General features: G+C 50.4%; 1 protein-coding gene across 1 annotated transcript in view; it reads left to right on the top strand.

Annotated features, from left to right (window-relative positions):
* LOC134007848 (protein diaphanous homolog 3-like) overlaps positions 1-19,198 on the top strand; it is a 93,268-nt gene that overhangs the window by 29,169 nt on the left and 44,901 nt on the right. Inside the window, 1 exon segment of the mRNA XM_062447564.1 lies at positions 11,318-11,443. Within this exon segment, the coding sequence (XP_062303548.1) occupies positions 11,318-11,443 (126 nt within the window).

The following is a 19,198-nucleotide window of genomic DNA, read 5'->3' as shown; positions in this document are numbered from 1 at the left end:
ACCAACAAAGCAGAGAGGCACTTTCATCAGAGGCACGAGGGCAGCTGGCTCTTGAGTCCAGACCGCAGCCTCTGTCACACCCAGATGTGCTTCACCTGACACTACATTTACATTTAGTCATTTAGCAGACGCTCTTATCCAGAGCGACTTACAGTAAGTACAGGGACATTCTCCCCGAGGCATGTAGGGTGAAGTGCCTTGCCCAAGGACACAACGTCATTTGACACGGCCGGGAATCGAACTGGCAACCTTCAGATTACTATCCCTATTCCCTAACCGCTCAGCCACCTGACTCCCTACACATCAGCTCCTGTCGCAGGGAGGACACGTCCTGCCCTCCAAACGCCTGCTCAGGTTACCACGGCACCCACTGCTGTGAAATGCAGCTCCATTCTGTGGTGTCTTAACAAGGGTCGTAGTCTTTGGAGATGAATAATGGTTTTTATTTGCCTTGGAGGGAGTGGGTTGGTTTGGCCGACATTAAAGATGCTAAGCTGCTTTCTATATGCTTCAGGGTCTGGGGTTCTCAAGCCTTGGCTCTGCGGAGAGTCCTTGGTCAGCTTCATTATGTAGGCTGAGTCTGTACCAACTGCAAAACTTTCACTTCAGCCTTGCAGTGCAATTTGCTGCCATATCTTTCCCACAGAAATTGCAGCCTTTTTTCTAACAGTGTTCCTCCTCTCTCTCTCTCTCTCTCTCTCTCTCTCTCTCTCTCTCTCTCTCTCTCTCTCTCTCTCTCTCTCCCCCCTTCCTTTTCTTTTCTCTGACGACCTTGTCTTGATCTCTTTCTCTCTCTGATACTTTCCCCGCCTCGTGTTTCTCTTCCTGCCCAGCTGCCCTTTATTCATCTGAGATTTACAAGGTCACCGTTTCCTGCTCAGAGTCCAGACAAGTTTCCTGTAACAAACTCTTGCTGCTTCCTCTGTTTATACGGCCATCTTGGAAGGAGAAGACCCCCAGCAGGCGACCTGCTACCCGCCCAGGGGGTTCTGGCCCTCGTGCTTGCGAGAGTTGGTTGCGCTGGCTTTTGGCTCACCTGTGAAGCTCTGTGTGGTGTTGCATGGAACAGGGAAGCGCAAACATGCTACTTCCTGTTGCCAGTTTGCCAACAGGAAGTGGGTTGGCGAAGTGGGTTGGCGGGTTGCCTGGACCAAGCAGATGGTCCAGGCAACCCATGGTGCAGCCAGGACAGCGGAGTGGATGAACCCTCCCTGTCCACCTGGAGACACGCCCTCCCTGTCCACCTGGAGACACGCCCTCCCTGTCCACCTGGAGACACACCCTCCCTGTCCACCTGGAGACACGCCCTCCCTGTCCACCTGGAGACACGCCCTCCCTGTCCACCTGGAGACACGCCCTCCCTGTCCACCTGGAGACACACCCTCCCTGTCCACCTGGAGACACGCCCTCCCTGTCCACCTGGAGACACGCCCTCCCTGTCCACCTGGAGACACGCCCTCCCTGTCCACCTGGAGACACACCCTCCCTGTCCACCTGGAGACACACCCTCCCTGTCCACCTGGAGACACACCCTCCCTGTCCACCTGGAAACACGCCCTCCCTGTCCACCTGGAGACACGCCCTCCCTGTCCACCTGGAGACACACCCTCCCTGTCCACCTGGTGACACACCCTCCCTGGACTCCATCAACATCCTTCCTCTATAGTCTGTCTCCCTTTTACATTTTTCAGCACTCTTTCTTTTCGAGGAACTGAAAGAAACGGGAAGAGAGAGGCATGGCCTGATTCAGTGTGTTTGCGGCAGCTCTTCCAGCCTGTTTGTGGGGCTTGTCAGAGCCAGGGAGGTAATTGGTTGAGAAGCAGAGCGGTGGGATGTTGAGACTTGTGTTCTGAGTTGTCCAGGGCGTGCTGGAGCACTGTCCCTTAGCACTGCTTAAGGCCATCCTAGAAGGGACCACAAGGTGCGTGGGGGTGTGGTGTGTGTGTGTGTGTGTGTGTGCGTGCGTGCGTGCGCAATGGGAATGTTTTTTATTCTAGTGGTATGAGCATTTCTTTGGTTGTGTGTGTGTGTGTGTGTGTGTTCACAGTGGGAATGGGTGTGTGTGTGTGTGTGTTCACAGTGGGAATGGGTTATGGGTGTGTGTGTGTGTGTGTTTCTCAGCATGTGGTTCTGATTAGCAGACACTGAGGCTCTGGCCCTGTCTGGGAGTCCTCCTGCTGGGAGTCCTCTGCAGTGCTGTCCATAACAAGGAGTCAAGGGGAGTCAGGTGGCTGAGCGGTGAGGAAATCGGGCTAGTAATCCAAAGGTTGCCAGTTCAATTCCCGGTCATGCCAACTGACGTTGTGTCCTTCGGCAAGGCACTTCACCCTACTTGCCTCGGGGGGAATGTCCCTGTACTTACTGTAAGTCGCTCTGGATAAGAGCGTCTGCTAAATGACTAAATGTAAATGTAAATGTAACAAACATCAGCAGCCGTCAGACGCAGAGTCATTTGTATGTAGTGAACACTGACATTCTGTCAGGCTCTTTTATCCTCCCTCCCTTCTCTTCTCCTCTCCTCTCTCTTCCTCTCCTCTCTCTTCCATCCTCCCCTCCTCTCTCCTCCTCTCTCTTCCCTCCCCTCCTCTCTCCTCCTCTCCTCTTCCCTCCTCTCTCCTCCTCTCCTCTCCTCCTCTACTTTGCCTGTATCAAGAGAGACAGACAAAGTGTGTGCTGGCCCCTCAAGTTTTTTCCAGGTTAAACCTCACCGTGGCAATATGGGACGCAGGTTCTTTTAGTAGGAAAAGGAAGAGAGAAAAAAATTTCGAAATAAATGTTTATTGTGATTCATGTTTTTGAAAACGTCAGTAGCCGTAGGTAGATAGAGCTGGGGTGTTTTTCTCTGTGTGGTTGTTTTTCTTTTTGTTTTCATGCTGTACTGTAGGCCCTTATCTACAGCTGTCAACTGTGAGGGGGAGAGAGGGAGGGCGAGAGAGGGGAAGGGAGTTGAAGGAAGAGAAGGAGGGGGGGAGAGGGAGAAGGTGAGGGAGAGAGATTGAATGAGGGATAGAGAGAGGGAGAGGTAGACGGTGTAAGGGAGGGAGAGAGGATGAAGGAGAGAGTGACAGGGGGAGGGAGAGAGTGACGGGGAGGGAGGAGCAGGGGGAGGGGTGGGGGAGGCAGGGGGAGGGGTGGGGGAGGCAGGGGGGAGGGGTGGGGGAGGGGGAGGCAGGGGGGAGATAGTAGAAGTGGCAGACTGGACTGGCATTGATCAAGCATTTCCTGAGGACAGAACAGCGCTGTAGATTCCAGATTCCAATCGTGTCCACAACGTCTGACCACAATTAAAATGATTGATCGTTCAGCCGATTGATCGTTAAGAGAGTAAAACACACCTAACTGCTGTAAATATACACAGCAAACAATGCATGCAAGTCCCATCGTGGTAACTTGTTACAATCTCTCGTGTCCTTCAATACCATGTGTCAGGGTGGGATCTCAGTCCTCAGCAGACAAGTGATTTCTCCTCCACAGCTCTGGTTATTGATGGAATGTTCTCCTTGGTACCATGTCAAGATGGAGGTCCTGGGCCTGGTCCTGGGCCTGGTCCTGGGCCTGGTCCTGGTCCTGGGCCTGGGCCTGGTTTTGTCTGGGTCAGAATCTTCCGTGTCACCTGCACTCCAATCACGATTGGCTGGTGCCGGTGGTGATGGTGTTCCAGCTGGGTCCAATCAGGCTCTCTGGGAGGATGCATCATTGCTCGCCATGACGACGTTTCCCCGGTAGTTGGTTTCCATGGTGATGCCACAGCACATGCAGAGCGTCAGGTCTGACCTGTAGGAGCTGGGTTACATTGATATCGCAAGAGCCGGCAGTTATCAATTCACACACACCCACACTCTCACACTCTCACACACACTTTATCCCCCCTCCCTTTATCTCTCTCTCTCGCTCGCTCGCTCGCTCGCTCTCTCGCTCGCTCGCTCACTACTTCCTCCCACACATGCATACTGCGTGGTGGATCAGGGAGGCAGCAGTGATGGGGCCTGTGTCTCGTCCCTGTACCTGGGCGTAGCGTCAGGGCTGGTTTGGCCCGGGCGCCTCACAGTCCCTGATGAGGCTTGGTGGCAGACACATGGTTTGTTGAAATGAAATGGAACACTTCGAATGTGCTGGAAAAGACGTTAGTGTGATACAAAGTAGACACCCACACAGACAAACACCCTCTCTGTCTCTCTTGACTCTCTGGATCTGTCTCTCTCTGAACCTCTCTCTCTCTAACTCTCTCTGGATCTCTGTCTCTCTCTGAACCTTTCTCTCTGTCTCTCTCTCTCTCTCTCTCTGTGAACCTCTGTCTCTCTCTCTGAACCTCTGTCTCTCTCTCTGAACCCGTCTCTCTGGATCTCTGTCTTTCTGTGAACCTCTGTCTCTCTCTCTGAACCTCTCTCTCTTTCTCTCTCTGTGTCTCTGTCTCTCTCTTTCTCTGAACCTTTGTCTCTCTCTCTCTCTCTCTCTCTCTCTCTCTCTCTCTCTCTGAACATCTCTCTCTCTGTGTGTCTCTGTCTCTCTGTACCTCTGTCTCTCTCTCTCTCTGAATCCCCCCTCCTATTTGTCAGCTTAGAGGAAACATCTCCTGAATGAACATCGGCAGGTCTGCCTCTTGTCTCCTTCCCGGCTCCAGTCGTTCTGCCTGTCACCTCTAGGTGGTGCTGATGCATAGGCAGCTGTCTGGCCTCCCTCCGAGCCTGCCTCTGTCACACCTGGCTGTGAGCGCTGTGGCCTGCACACTAATGGGCTCCTCAGTCTTTCTGTTCATGCTTTACTGCAGTACAGGCTGGGTCTCCGCCTCGCTCTGTGTCTCTCTGTGTTTCTGTCTTTCTGTGTCTCTCTGTCCCTGTCTTTCTGTCTCTCTGTCTCTCTCTGTCCCTGTCTTTCTGTCTCTCTCTCTCTGTGTGTCTCTCTCTCGCTCTGTCTCTCTGTGTCTCTCTCTCTGTCCCTGTCTTTCTGTCTCTCTCTCTCTGTGTGTCTCTCTGTGTCTCTCTCTCGCTCTGTCTCTCTGTGTCTCTCTCTCTGTCCCTGTCTTTCTGTCTCTCTCTGTCCCTGTCTGTCTCTCTCTCTCTCTCTCTCTCTCTCTGTCGCTGTCTCTCTCTGTCTATCTTGTCTTTCATTGTCATTCTTCTTCTCCTTCTTGGAACGACATGCCGTCTCTGTTCTTCTCCCCACCTGCAGTACCCAGTCTCTACTTTCCAAATATGGTCAAACCTCTCAGGAGAGCGCCTTCTCTTTAGCTAGGACGTTCTAGATCTCCTCTCCTGTTCTCTCTTTCTTCTCCTTCTTATTCTCCTTTCCTCTCTTTCTCCTCTCCCCTCTTCTCCCCCTTTCCTCTCTTTCTCCTTCTCTCCTCTCCTCTCTTTCTCCATCTCTCCTCTCCCTCTCCTCTCTTTCTCCTTTTCTCTTCTCCTCTCCTCTCCCTCTCCTCTCTTTTTCCTTCTCTCCTCTCCCTCTCCTCTCCTCTCTTTTTCCTTCTCTCCTCTCTTTCTCCTTCTCTCCTCTCCTCTCCTCTCTTTTTCCTTCTCTCCTCTCCCTCTCCTCTCCTCTCTTTTTCCTTCTCTCCTCTCTTTTTCCTCCTCTCCCTCTCCTCTCCTCTCTTTTTCCTTCTCTCCTCTCTTTCTCCTTCTCTCCTCTCCTCTCCTCTCTTTCTCCTTCTCTCCTCTCCCTCTCCCTCTCCTCTCTTTCTCCTTCTCTCTCTCCTCTCCCTGGGTGCTGAGCTGAAGGTCACAGGAGCTGCTATTTTGGAGATGGAGATTCGGGGCACTAATGGTTCTGTTTTCCCGGTGGCCTCGACGCGCTGCCGTTTAATTGAATATAGATCAGAGTATGATAGCGCGATGCGACATGATAAAAGCCTTTCAGAGTCTGAGAGGAACGCGCGGAGGAGGCGAGATAAGCAGCTCCTAGAGATGGTGATTGAATTCACACGATTGGGGAACATTAGCAGAATTAAGTTCCCCCAGCTCTCTCTTCAATGGGCGTCAGGCAGCATGACCCCCGCCCCCCCCCCCCCCCCCCCCCCCCGGGCTCTTAATTACCTCCCTCGGCTGCAGCTGAAAGAGGAGGCGAGCTCGACGTCGGTTGTGTGTTCGTCTGAATGGAAAATTGGGAGGGAGAGGGCTTTGTGTTGCTGATGACTGGGACACACTTTTAGCTTGTGTTCCCACCCCCCCACCCCCCTCCTTCTGTTCTTCCTCCTTGGTTGTTATGGAGGCTCTCTTACTCTCTCCCTGGTTTTCTCTCTTTCTCTATCTCACTCTCTATCTCCCTCTGTATTTCAGCTATCTCTCTCTCTGTCTCTCTCTTTCTCTCGCTTTTTCTGATTGTGTGGGATTGGAGGTGAGCATGTCCTTGTCTCTCAGTGTACCACCTCAAGAAGCTTTCATGGAACCTCTTCTGGCTCCGGGAAATGTGCTGACTCACAGCGAGAGGCCAGAACAAAATGACACGGAAAAACATAAGTAACAAATGAAAGGACTTTTCAGAAAACACGTGGACGAAAGCACACTTGTTACGTTTAGCCTTGTCCCCGGGGGGACAAGGCTTTTTTATTCTCGTCAAACCATTTAGCATTTCAGGTGGCTCTCCTCCAGGGGTTTTGACACCCGAGCATTCATCAGATCAGCCACTAGCCAGGTCAGAGCTGAGAGACAGGGAGGACGTCTGGCCCTGAGCTAGTCCAGAGACTTTATCTACGTGGCTGTGAACCAGGAGAACACTAGAAGTTCTGGCCTTGTTCTCAGTGCTCTCCTGACCCGCCGCTACAGCACAGGAGCACAGATGACTTTCATTTACATTTAGTCATTTAGCAGACGCTCTTATCCAGAGCGACTTACAGTAAGTACAGGGACATTCCCCCCGAGGCAAGTAGGGTGAAGTGCCTTGCCCAAGGACACAACGTCATTTTTGCACAGCCTGGAATCGAACCAGCAACCTTCGGATTACTAGCCCAATTCCCTAACCGCTCAGCCACCTGACTCCCACATACAGTTCGACTACTACTGCAGTCACAAACTCACTCCAAACAGCTACGGGACTGTGCCTGTCTGAGTCCTCGTCTGCCCCTCCCCCGTCCTCCGGCCCCCCTCCCTCCGGCCCCCCCGTGCTGCATCATGGCAGACCCCCTTCTGCACTCGTCAAATAACACATTTGTGGCCAATCAGACGATGAAAGAGGGATTCCTGACAGACGAGTTGTCAGATAATGACGCTCTGCTGTTCCACAAGCCAGCCCTCACCTTAGGGAGAGACATGGCACAGGATCATTTGAAGTCTGTCTGCCTGCTGTGTGTGTGTGTGTTTGTGCACGCTAATCTGAATGTGCCTGTGTGTCTTTGCGTGTGTGTGTGTGTGTGTGTGTGTGTGTGTGTGTGTGGTGGGAGGTGCTGTGAGACAAGGCAGGCATCCACTGCCTGTGCCAGGTATCTGCAGGGGGCAGGATCAGTTATTTCCCCCCAGCAGTGATACGGGTGATATCTGAGCCCTTTGATATCACTAATTCCTTTCTGGCGACGTGACACCTTTTTGGCATGCAAACAGGCCCTCCTCATCGTGGATTTTGTTGTTTTGGCCGTAGTGGGTTTCTGGGCACGTGCACTGCATCACTGCTAGCTGTGCTTTAAATATCTGGCTAGCCTTTCCTAAATTAGCCTCAAAGTTTGTCCCTTGTGTGTTATGTTCTGTGTACTCATTTCTGCCTTTTTCCCCACTGTACAACACTTAACTTGACATATGTTGTTTTCAAGAGTGCTATTTTAATCAATATGATTGACTGATAGATACTCTGCCAAGTTTTACAGAAGGTTCCATTCAATTTCAATTGAGCAGGCGTTTTTGGTTTTGGTACGATACTGTCATGAGAGTGATGAAGATGATGGGGGGTTAAGGACAACGATGAGGATGAAGATGGCACGTAACATGAAATACTCAAAGGCTCATGGGTAATCGTTCGACTTCATGTATATTCAACCCAGGACGAACAGAGTGGCATTTGAGTCTTATCAGTGACCTATCCTTTTAAATGTCTGATCAATCCCTTCCTCATGTCTGACATTTACCTATTTCCTGTGATTCTCCTGTTGCATGCTGGGATGGCACCAGGAGAGAAATGAGTGGGAAAGCAGGCTTGATTACCACATCGATGATAACTGGACTAATTAATCCTGGAAGAGCCCTGGCCTTGGATCATAGGATGTCTGCTCCTTGTCATGTGAAAAGAATCGCTCCATGTTAGCCCGAGGAAGTCCTCTCTCTTGTTTTTTGTTCTTTTTATATATAATATATATTACATTTACATTTAGTCATTTAGCAGACACTCTTATCCAGAGCGACATCCAGTAAGTACAGGGACATTACCCCGAGGCAAGTAGGGTGAAGTGCCTTGCCCAAGGACACAACATCAGTTGGCATGACCGGGAATCAAACTGGCAACCTTCGGATTACTAGCCCGATTCCCTCACCGCTCAGACACCTGATATATGGGCACACTTGCGGGGTTAACCTTAAATTGGGGTAGAAGGAACCCCCGTGAAATCTTAAGGTGGTTCGGGAGCTAATTAGTAGCGCTGGAGGTTTGCGGTGTGAGGCAGAAGGCTGTGTCTGTCACCCAGGGCCTGCTCTGGGACATCTGATCAGGAGAGCAGAGCCTGAGGAGCTCTGTAGGGTCTTCATGGCCAGGGATGGAACCATGTGTTCAGCGCACGTATACACGGGTCATGTTGGTGTGTTTTCAGTTTTATCTGTGTAAGACTGCTGGAGTCTTGCCTTTCAGGGGCATGTGCTGCTGCACAGCACGGTCAGTTTTATTTTAATAGGAAATGTAATTTCTTTCTTTCCGCAAAGCAGAAAACGAAGGCAATTTGTTCCCCTCCATTGCGTTTTCAGACAAACCAATTTTAGAAAAAAATGATATCTACTTGTACGAATCACGCATAATCAATTTCCTCATTAGAGAGCAGTGTCTGCGAAGACCTCTCACAACAACAAATCAAACAGTTGGAAATGCATTTCCTCACAATCTGCACACACACACACACACACACACACACACACGCACACACACACACACACAGACACACACACACAGACCATCTTGCCTGATTATGAGTCCCATGGCATCACCAGTCTCCATGAAGTTATGCTCCGATTGTTGGGCACATTGTTGATCTACACCACACACACTAACACCCCCCACATCACTCAAGCCTGCCCAACACACACACCTACCCAACATTCACACCTACCCAACACACACACACGCCTACCCAACATTCACGCCTACCCAACACTCACACCTACCCAACACACACACGCCTACCCAACACTCACACCTACCCAACACACACACCCATACCCAACACACACACCCCTACCCAACACACACACCCCTACCCAACACACACACGCCTACCCAACACACACACGCCTACCCAACACACACACGCCTACCCAACACACACACACCTACCGTGATAAACAAAAACTGCGTCTCATCCTAGAAACCGATCAGCCAGTGAGTGTGATATCCTCCCATCACCTGTGCTCTCTCCCAGCCCAGCGTGTACGCTGTCATCACCACGTGTCTTCAGCGCTGCAAACAGGGTTAAAGGATGGGGGGGGAAGGGAGGGAGGGAGGGGGCGGCGTGAAATAAAAACAAAAGGCATGGAAGGCTGGTGTAGTTCTAGGTTACTGCAAGGACCCCTCTCCCCAGGGGGCCTGGGAGCCTGTGGGGTAATTAGCTGGCTGGATGATGGATCTGTCTGACCAAGGCCTGGCAGGTAGCATGGATCATACACTGTTCAACAGGAAGCAGCCATGTAGGCCTCCTCATACCTTCTTGGCGCTACTGGTTTTAATCGGAGCGCTGTCTCGCTGGGGGCGGGGCCAGTCGACCATGGGCGCTGTGTACAGGCTGCCTTGGTAACAGGTGCAACAAGCAAACTATTTTTACTCATATTTTGAAGACCTCTTTTTTTTTTTTTTTTTTTAAGCTGATTTCCAGTCAGACTGAGAGAAGGTACAACCACAGCAAACACTGTCTGTGGAACAAAATGTTCCTCCCAGGAAACATGCATGTGAAAGACACAGACAGCTAATCAGTACAGCAGACTCTCCTGGGTTCTCTCCTGGGTTCTCTCCTGGGTTCCCTCCTGGCTCTGTCATCAGACAACCAGCACTGATTCATTTCTATTCAGTGGTTCTCCCTGTTGTCGTCAGTTTGTTGTTCAGCTTTTCAGTCTGTCGTCCAGTTGTGTTCCTTCAGTTCCCCCTCAGTCTGAGGCAGGTTCTTCAGTTCCCCCTCAGTCTGAGGCAGGTTCTTCAGTTCCCCCTCAGTCTGAGGCAGGTTCTTCAGTTCCCCCTCAGTCTGAGGCAGGTTCTTCAGTTCCCCCTCAGTCTGAGGCAGGTTCACATCTACCACATACCACCCATCCGCACTCATAAATATCTCCAAACATAAGTCACAGATCAATGCACTTGATGTGAAACAACAGCAAAAGAACAAACCTCCTGTAGGAAAACAAAAACAAAACTGCCTTTGAGTGATACATTAATATGCACTGTCTTTAGGAAATGTTCCAAACCCAATTAAAGTGTGTTTATTATTTTTGGGGGAATGTCTTATTGTTGAAATTGTTAGCCCAGTTAATTATGTGATAACTTGTGCTGAACACAACACATCCTCATTCAGTAATGGGCCAGAGGTTCAGAACATGTTTTTGGCCTTCAGAGAGGTGTGTGTGTAGCTCGAAGGTCTGCAAATAGCTATGGGTGAAATAATTAGATCCCTTATTATACATACGTAAACATCATTTGCAGCTTTTCACTAACCTTGGTGTATATGAAGGGTTTGAAACCAGACCGGCCCCTGGGTACTTGGATATTAAACTAAAGCACAATTACACAACTGTGTTTGTGCATTAGTTGGAATGTGTGTTGTGTACTCCATCATCTTAACCTGAATCTCTCTTGCTCTCTCCCCCTCCTTTTCTCCCTCCTCTCCCCCACTCTCTCTGGTTCTCCCTCCCTCTCCTCTCCCCCACTCTCTCTGGTTCTCCCTCTCCCCCCCCCCTCTCTCTGGTTCTCCCTCTCCTCTCCCTCACTCTCTCTGGTTCTCCCTCTCCTCTCCCCCACTATCTCTGGTTTTCCCTCTCCTCTCCCCCACTCTCTGGTTCTCCCTCTCCTCTCCCCCACTCTCTCTGGTTCTGTCTGTCTCTCCTCTCCCCCACTCTCTCTGGTTCTGTCTGTCTCTCCTCTCCCCTACTCTCTCTTGTTCTGTCTCTCCCTCCCCCACCCTCTCTGGTTCTCCCTCCCTGTGTTCTCTCCGCAGGGCAGCTTGAGGAGCAGGAACCAGGTCTCTCCTCAGGAGTTTCTGGGAGAGCTGAAGTCTGGAGCCACGGACGAGCGCCTCTTCGCCTGTCTGGACTCCCTGCGTGTCTCCCTCACCAGCAACCCCGTCAGGTAAGCACACCACACACAACATAACACGCCTACTCACACCACACACAACCCAACACGCCTACACACACCACACACAACCCAACACGCCTACTCACACCACACACAACCCAACACGCCTACTCACACCACACACAACCCAACACGCCTACACACACCACACACAACCCAACACGCCTACTCACACCACACACAACCCAACACGCCTACTCACACCACACACAACCCAACACGCCTACACACACCACACACAACCCAACACGCCTACACACACCACACACAACCCAACACGCCTACACACACCACACACAACCCAACACGCCTACACACACCACACACAACCCAACACGCCTACACACACAGGTCTACACACAACCACTCAACACACACACACACACCACACACACCCACATACCCACACACACACACGTACAGTGTGTGCATCAGGATGAGAAGACTCGCCCTCTCCCCGCACAACATCCCAAACGCCACTGCGCGTACGGTAAATACGTTCTAGATGAATCCGAATGCCCTCCTCAGCGCTCCCCTACCACCTTTTGCGCTGTTGCAGCGACCTTCATTTAATATCTTGTGTCTTTTTAATCGCTCACACAGAGAGAGGGAGGGGGAGGAGAGGGAGGGGAGACAGAGAGCTGCAGGCAACAGTGAAAAGACCATGAAACAGATGAGTAGCTTTCATTAAAAGGGCAGCCATTATGAAAGACGCTTCGCTTAGTTCTTTGTCTTTCCTTCCTACCTCCTTAACTGCCAATTTTAGTCTTCCTTCCTTCCTGCCATTTTAGCCTCCCTCCCTCCCTCCCTCTCTCCCTCCCTCCCTCCCTCCCTCCCTCCCTCCCTCCCTCCCTCCCTCCCTCCCTCCCTCCCTCCCTCCCTCCCTCCCTCCCTCCCTCCCTCCTAGTCATGTGCTATCTTACACTCTTCCTATGGATTAAATTCTCTGTAATCTTGCCTCAGTATCTCTCAATATTCCCCTGTAATGAGCAGTAGGATTGGATGAGGATTAATAACAAAGAGCTCCAATCATGAGATGAATGATGGGGGACCAATAAAGTCTTTTCATTCCACACAATAATTGGGGTGTGTGGGGGAGAATAGGTGATGATGAAGTGATGAAGAAGTGATGAAGTAACTAATGTCTCACATCCCGGGGCTGGTTGTTACATCTCGTTTGTGTCAAGGAGCCTGAGCGCAAGCACGAGCGCTGCATCAACATGTCGGTCATTGTTCATTTCAGACATTATTATCTGCTGCTGTCCTCCAAGGTCGCTCCTCATTGTTGTTGCCGAAAATCCTATTTGATCACTTAGTTCTCCACCAGTGTCCGTGCTCATAAGCGTGTTCCATTCAGTTAACGGGGATGTAAAGACGTGTGCCACTCGCTGTTTTAAATGTATCCAGGCTGTTGGCTAAATAGGATTTAGAGATAGAGAGAAAGAGAGATGGAGATGTGGAGAGATGGGGAGTGCAGGGGAATAGTAAACAGTTTTGCTCTCCGTCTGCAGTCTTTATTGGCGTAATTCTTAAGTTGTCATGAATTCGATTAGCACGTGTAGAGGGGGGGGGGGGGTGGGAAGGGGGTGGAGATATTGGGCGGAAGGCAGACAGACCGGCAGACCGACTTCCACCCATGTCCATCCTTAAACAGGGTAGGCAGCTTTGTCATTGTTCCTTTAACACGACACACTTTACTATCACAACGATCCCAGCTCAGAGATCCACTCCATTTTAGCAGCTTTTCCACCATCACCACAACACCCCCACCCCACGCCAACATGGTGTGTGACAGCGTACAGCACACCCTTCCCTGCTCTGTCCCATGATTTCATCGCGGTTCCATTCTGCGAGGGAGGCTGGAATCAATATCCTATTCAGCGTGCTACCGGGAGTCCATTACCGGAGATGGAGTGTGGACGTGCGTTTCTGCCGGAGAACATTATCACTGTTATGAGGCCTCGTTAAGCACCTGCATGTAGGCAGGTAGGAGGATCTGAGCCACACAGAGAGAAGCAGACAAACACGGAGGCCTCATTACCAGACTGGAGACCAGGCACACACACACACTTCACTCGCACACACACACCCACACACCTGACACACTCCAGTCTGCCATTTACATAAGACACACACCTGTCTGACACACCTGTATACCAGTGACACATGATTTTGTTTTGATCCAATTCTGGCTGTTAGCAGTTGAACTCTCCTGGTTTGTAAATACTAGGGTCAGACTTTTCTAGGATGGTGCGGTACGATACGCTCCTCTAACACAGGGACTGGCTTACTGCAGCCTGGCCTGAACTCCGAGTTTACCTGTGTGATTTTGTTCAAACTCTGAGAGGGAGTAGAGGAGGTGGTATGGAAGGGAGGGATGCAGAGGAGGAACATAGCAGGAAGTCTAGCGGGTGGCATAACCCTTTTTTAGGGCTCGTTTTTATTGCTTGGTTTTACAGCGTGTGTTTACCTTGAGAGCTTTTTTTTGTTTTTGTTTACCTCCACAACCACAACGGCCCCTTATATCAACCGTGGGCTCGCCACAGGTCTGCCCCTGTTGAATTCTATCTTGGAGCACTTGCTGTACTTTAACAACAGCCTCTCAGGTGTAGGCTGGTGAAATATGTTGTTTTTTATCGGAAAGAAATCCACCCCAAAAAACGAAAGAGGCCCTGAGAGATTCAGTACTGGGCCTCTTATCGGATATACAGAAATCTGGCTGTAGGCTATACAATTTAAACCTTGTATACTGTACGTGTTCTAACGAGCTGGCATTGTTAGTTAGCCTATTGGGCTTGTTATATCCATGCTGTCCTACGCTTGTTGAGTCTAAGTTCAGATGCCAAGAATGGTTCTCTTAATGGGTCTCTGCTCTGACTTTTCTGCTGTATGGAACTGCCTTGTTAACACCACGCGCTCTGACAAAAGGGGAACTTTGAAAATTTGTCAGCATTCTTTTCTCAGAGCGTGGAGTTGTCAGTCGGTATCGACTGAACCGTCAGACTGTCGCCCTGTGATTCGGATCCAGAAGTCGAAGGTTCTGGGAAATGCAGCTTAAAAACAGATCTGAGGACAGGTTTGATGAATCATGGTTTTGTTATTAAATCAAAACCTAGAAATTGGAAAAAGCTGTTTCCTCCCAACATGGCTGCAGTTTAGCCTCCATATTTAACTCTTGGATCTAAAACATCCAAGGTTTGGAGATGACCACGTCCCCAATGGGCTTGTCAATGTCAGATCAACAGTCCAGATACTTAAGGGATGATTGTTTGATCAATGAGCCTTCCAGTTCCACACAGAAGCCATGATGGGATAAAGACTGTCTGGAGATGGACTGTTTTCCTGGGATGTATAAGTACACACACACACACTGCGCACACGCGCACACACACGCGCAGGTAGGTGGGGCAGGGCTGTGGACAACCTGCTGTGTTACCTAGGTCTTTCTGACTCCCCCCCCCCCCCCTCTCCCTCTGTGTGCATGCATGTCTCTCTCTGTCTCTGTCTCCCTCCCTCTGAGGGGATTAGCTGGATGTGAATGTGTTGTCAGCAGCCTGTATGGAGCCAGTCTCAGCATCATCACTCAGGCTTGCTCCTCCTCCTGCTTGTAGATGACAGGGAGCTTGCATCATGTTATTGGACATATTGTCCAGTATTTGATTATGTCATTTAATCTATTTGTGCATGTGTGAGGTAAGCCATTGAATATGATGCCTATATCATGACCTCCCACCCCATGCCCACCTCCTGCGTTCGATTGGTTGCCTGTGCTGTGCCTTGTGTCTGATTGGACGGTTCCATGAAGTGTCGGTTGCTGCGCCTTTACATCTGACATTTATTTTCTTCTTTTCCTTTTGTGCTCTCTCTCTCGTCTCTTTTCTCTCTCCCCCTTCTCGCTTTTTTTTTCCACCTCTTTTTCTCCTATTTGCACCCCCGCCTCCCTGCCCCTTTCTCTCGCTCTCTCTCTCGCTCCGTCTCTCGCTCGTTATCCCAGTTTGGTAGTTCATTCCCACTCTATACAGGGGAAGTGAAATGGTCTTTGAGTGAGAGTGAGAGATCTCCTTGAGACATTGTGAAGTGTCATTTTTGTAGTTTTTCCACAAGTCTGAGACATTTGAGAGTTTTCAGCTTCATGACCACTACACCTGACAGGTAAATGAGGTCATCTTAACCTCAGTTCTGAAGTTTTAAATTAGACTGTCATCTTCCCATCCAGATTCCCAGAATAGAAATGATGACCGTCTGAGTACAAATCACTCTTAAATCTGTCCTAAGCAGCTTGAACACAGCCATGGCAGCTCTGCTCCTGGTATTACTCACTCCAAAACACCTTTCTGTCAGTCTGAGGTGTTCTGAGGTTTCCAACCTGCCTCCAGGGGTGTTCTGACAGGTGTTAACACCAACGTCTCAGCTCTGGGACCCTGTTCCTCCTCTCCTCCTCCTGCGCTGGTCAGAGACGTTCTGGCTGGTGTACAAAGGAAAGCGGACTGAGCTCCTTCTTGTAAACAAAGACTTCCTTCTTTCTTTCTGCAGATTACAAAGGGGGCTTGGGATTGAGTTCCATTGAGTGGTTTGAGTTCCACTCGCTGTCCTCATGCATGATCAATGTCCCCACAGTGTGTCAGATGGTGTGTGTGTTTGTGGCAGTGTTCGTAAGGAGATTTTCCACGCGGTTCCTCTTCTTCTGCACCTCAGACATGCATGGACAGTACAAGGCCAGGCTGCTATATCATCTGTGATATTACTAAATCAATATGGCCCTATGGCCTGCTACAATAACCCAGCCCTATTGACTGTCCCTGGTATGAGTCTTTTATGAGTGTGCACTAGGTCCTGACCCAGTGTGTGTGCGCCTATGCCTTAAGAGCCTTCAGACCGGGGATATGAGTCACCATATAGACACACACACACTTACACTCTCTTCTCCGTCTGTCTCTTATCCCTTGTCAGGATTCTGTGGAGCTGTGCTCTGTCCTGGTGAAAGCCCTAGATGGAATGTAAAGCCTGTAATTTCCCAGGGGGCCAATAAAAACAGTAGCCACGTCTCCCCCGGCGCCCTCCTGGGATCGCCTTGGAAGTGAAAAATCTACGACTGCAGAGATTTCTGAAGAGAATGATAATTTTTCTTTCTCCCCTCCCCTCCCTTACATCCTCTTTCTGACTCCGCCTCCCTGTGTTCCGTGCCTGTGTTCCGTGCCTGTGTTCCATGTATGGGTTTTAGTTTGGTTTGAACATAAGTGGGGTAACAACATTTTCACAAGAACAGGAACATATTTTCCCTAACTCTGTGGTGTGTGTGTGTGTGTGTGCGGAGGTGGTCCCTTAAGGATGGTGACAGGCCTGTGTGTCAGAGAGGAGGATGTCAGTCTGGGTCTTGGTCACTGAGGCTGTGGACTCTAAAGACATGGCTGTGCACTGTGTGTGTGTGTGTGTGTTGGCTTGGTCTGTCCTAGTACAAGAAGGGAGGGGGGTGGCGGGTGTCTGTGCCCACACATGCTGGGAGCAAGAGGACCCAAGGGAGAGCAGCCTGTCCTGTCCAGACTGGAGGAGGGAGGGGGAGGGAGAGCCTTGACCTTCACAGCCCATCAAACCCAGGCTCCACACTGCTGCCCTGGCAGCCCTCCCCCAGCCTAGCAGAGAGCCTGGACCGCCTCTGGATAAGACTCTGTTTTCACTCTTCCTGGGTCTCAAGCAGCCTTCACGTCCCATGGGAACTTCCTGACACACACACAGCAGACAAGCTCCAGGCAGGCACCAGACAAGCTCCAGATAGCCCATGTTGGCCGAGTGACAGGCTGGCAGGGAAGCGGCTAGGTGGGCAGACAGGCTCATCATTCTTTCATATCATATCGTATGATTTCATATTTTAGACAACAGGGTAGTCGCTATGTCAAAACAGTCTGCTCTCGCAGCCGTGTGTGATTTGCCAACAACATTCAGGACGAATGCCTTTTCACCGGATTGAAATGTGACCTTGCACCCATATGGATTATTAGTAAACGCGTGGCTTCATTAAATAATGGTTAAATTCCCTGCATCTCTACTGATAATATTTCCAATGTATCCATTTATTTTCACATACATTCATATGTATTTATCCCTCTCATATCTCTCTCTCTCTGTCTGTCTGTCTCTCAAAAGAGATATGTGGAGAGGTTTTGTCAAACGGCGTTTGTTCTTTTGTGTTCTCAGCCAGACAGCTGGTTCTGGTCCTCCCTCCCTCCCTCCCTCCCTCCCTCCCCCTGTGTACCTGGGTTATGCAGACCAGCTTTTATGCTATCGCCGGCCTTCTCGTCTCCAAGGCGTAGCCTCGTGAAAGTAATTCCTCGCCCCCGTCAAGCTGAGAAGCTCCCATCCAACCCCCTGTGACCTGACCCCTCCCGTCCCCTCACAGAACCTGCTCTAGCCAGTATAGCACCTGGCTAGGCAGGGTTGTGGGGGTGGAGAGACGTAATTGTATTAAATGAACGTGATAAATGGATCTGACAAAACATGTGGAAATTGGTTTTGATATTATATTAAAACTGACCTTCAGGTTTAAACCCTCAGATTTGTTATTTTGTCAGTTAGCTACCTAGCGCTACACTAGCCGCCTCTGCTGCCTCTTCCTCCTCCTCCCTCTTTCCTCTCACGCCTCGGATCTGCTTCGTTTGGAGGCCAAGGGGTGGAACGATGCCTCTGCCTCATCGCTGATCAGAAAAATACACACACACGCGCCCTCTCTCTTGCTCTCTCTCTCCCTCTCTCTTTCGCTCGTTCTACCTACGTCTTGCTCAGCTAATGGTTTAATTCATGCCATAGCTACAGCGAGGCTCATTCATCTCATTTAGCTAGATAATGCTGAGAGTCTTGTCCATAATGGAGGGTAATGGGTGGGAAGGCCTGTCTGTCTGCTAGAGAGAGCTCCCAGCTTTTTATAGTCAGCAGTTGGCCTCATATTTTATCTTTGATATGTAATTGAGTAGCACAATGGCTGTTGTTTTAGGCTAGTGTTCTTTGTGGTGGAAAAGTCCCTGCGGCGTGGGCACAAATCCTACACACGCACACGCACACACTCTCCTTCTGTAGCGGCATGCTGCCATTGGTATCAGGGTAGATTGCTGGGAGTGTCCTGCCAGCTCATGGACTACAGCCCTGTAATTAGACTGATAGGCTTGTTAATGGATCACACACAGGCTGAGAGAGAACAAGGATGGAGAGGGGGGGGGAGAAACAAACACGGAGGGGGAGAGGGAGGGAGAGGGGAGGGAGGGAGGGAGGGGAGAGAATCAAGCATTATGAAAATAAATAATCTTGTTTGAAATGTGGCAGCTTTGTAAGCAGCTGAATGTTGTTGGGGTCAGTCGCTAGGGCAGTCGCTAGGGCAGGGCCTGATGTGATGTTCCTAACCTTTAAGCATGTCAGAACTCTCCTTGGTCAGACCCAAACAAAACCAGTGGCAGCAGCAGTCTCACCCAGCTCGCTATCGGAGCGGTATTGACAAACAGGCGCTGTTTATAGACAGGCGCATCGATTTTGGCTCGCTCCGGTTCCCAGCTGAAGTTTCAGCTCATTAAGGGGAAGCTAGCCTTGTCTGTGTGCTGGTTTGCCTGCACCTCCTCCTCCAGCTCCTCTTCTTCCTCCTCTTCCTCCTTCTCTTTCTCCTCTTCCTCCTTCTCTTCCTCTTCCTCCTTCTCTTTCTTCTCTTCCTCCTTCTCTTCCTCTACCTCCTTCTCCTCCTCTTCCTTCTTCTCTTCCTCTT

This window comes from Osmerus eperlanus, chromosome 21 (assembly GCF_963692335.1).
Source record: "Osmerus eperlanus chromosome 21, fOsmEpe2.1, whole genome shotgun sequence".
NCBI lineage: Eukaryota > Metazoa > Chordata > Actinopteri > Osmeriformes > Osmeridae > Osmerus > Osmerus eperlanus.
The sequence above is the reverse complement of the archived record's forward strand: the minus strand, read 5'-3'. Positions and strand labels throughout refer to the sequence as shown.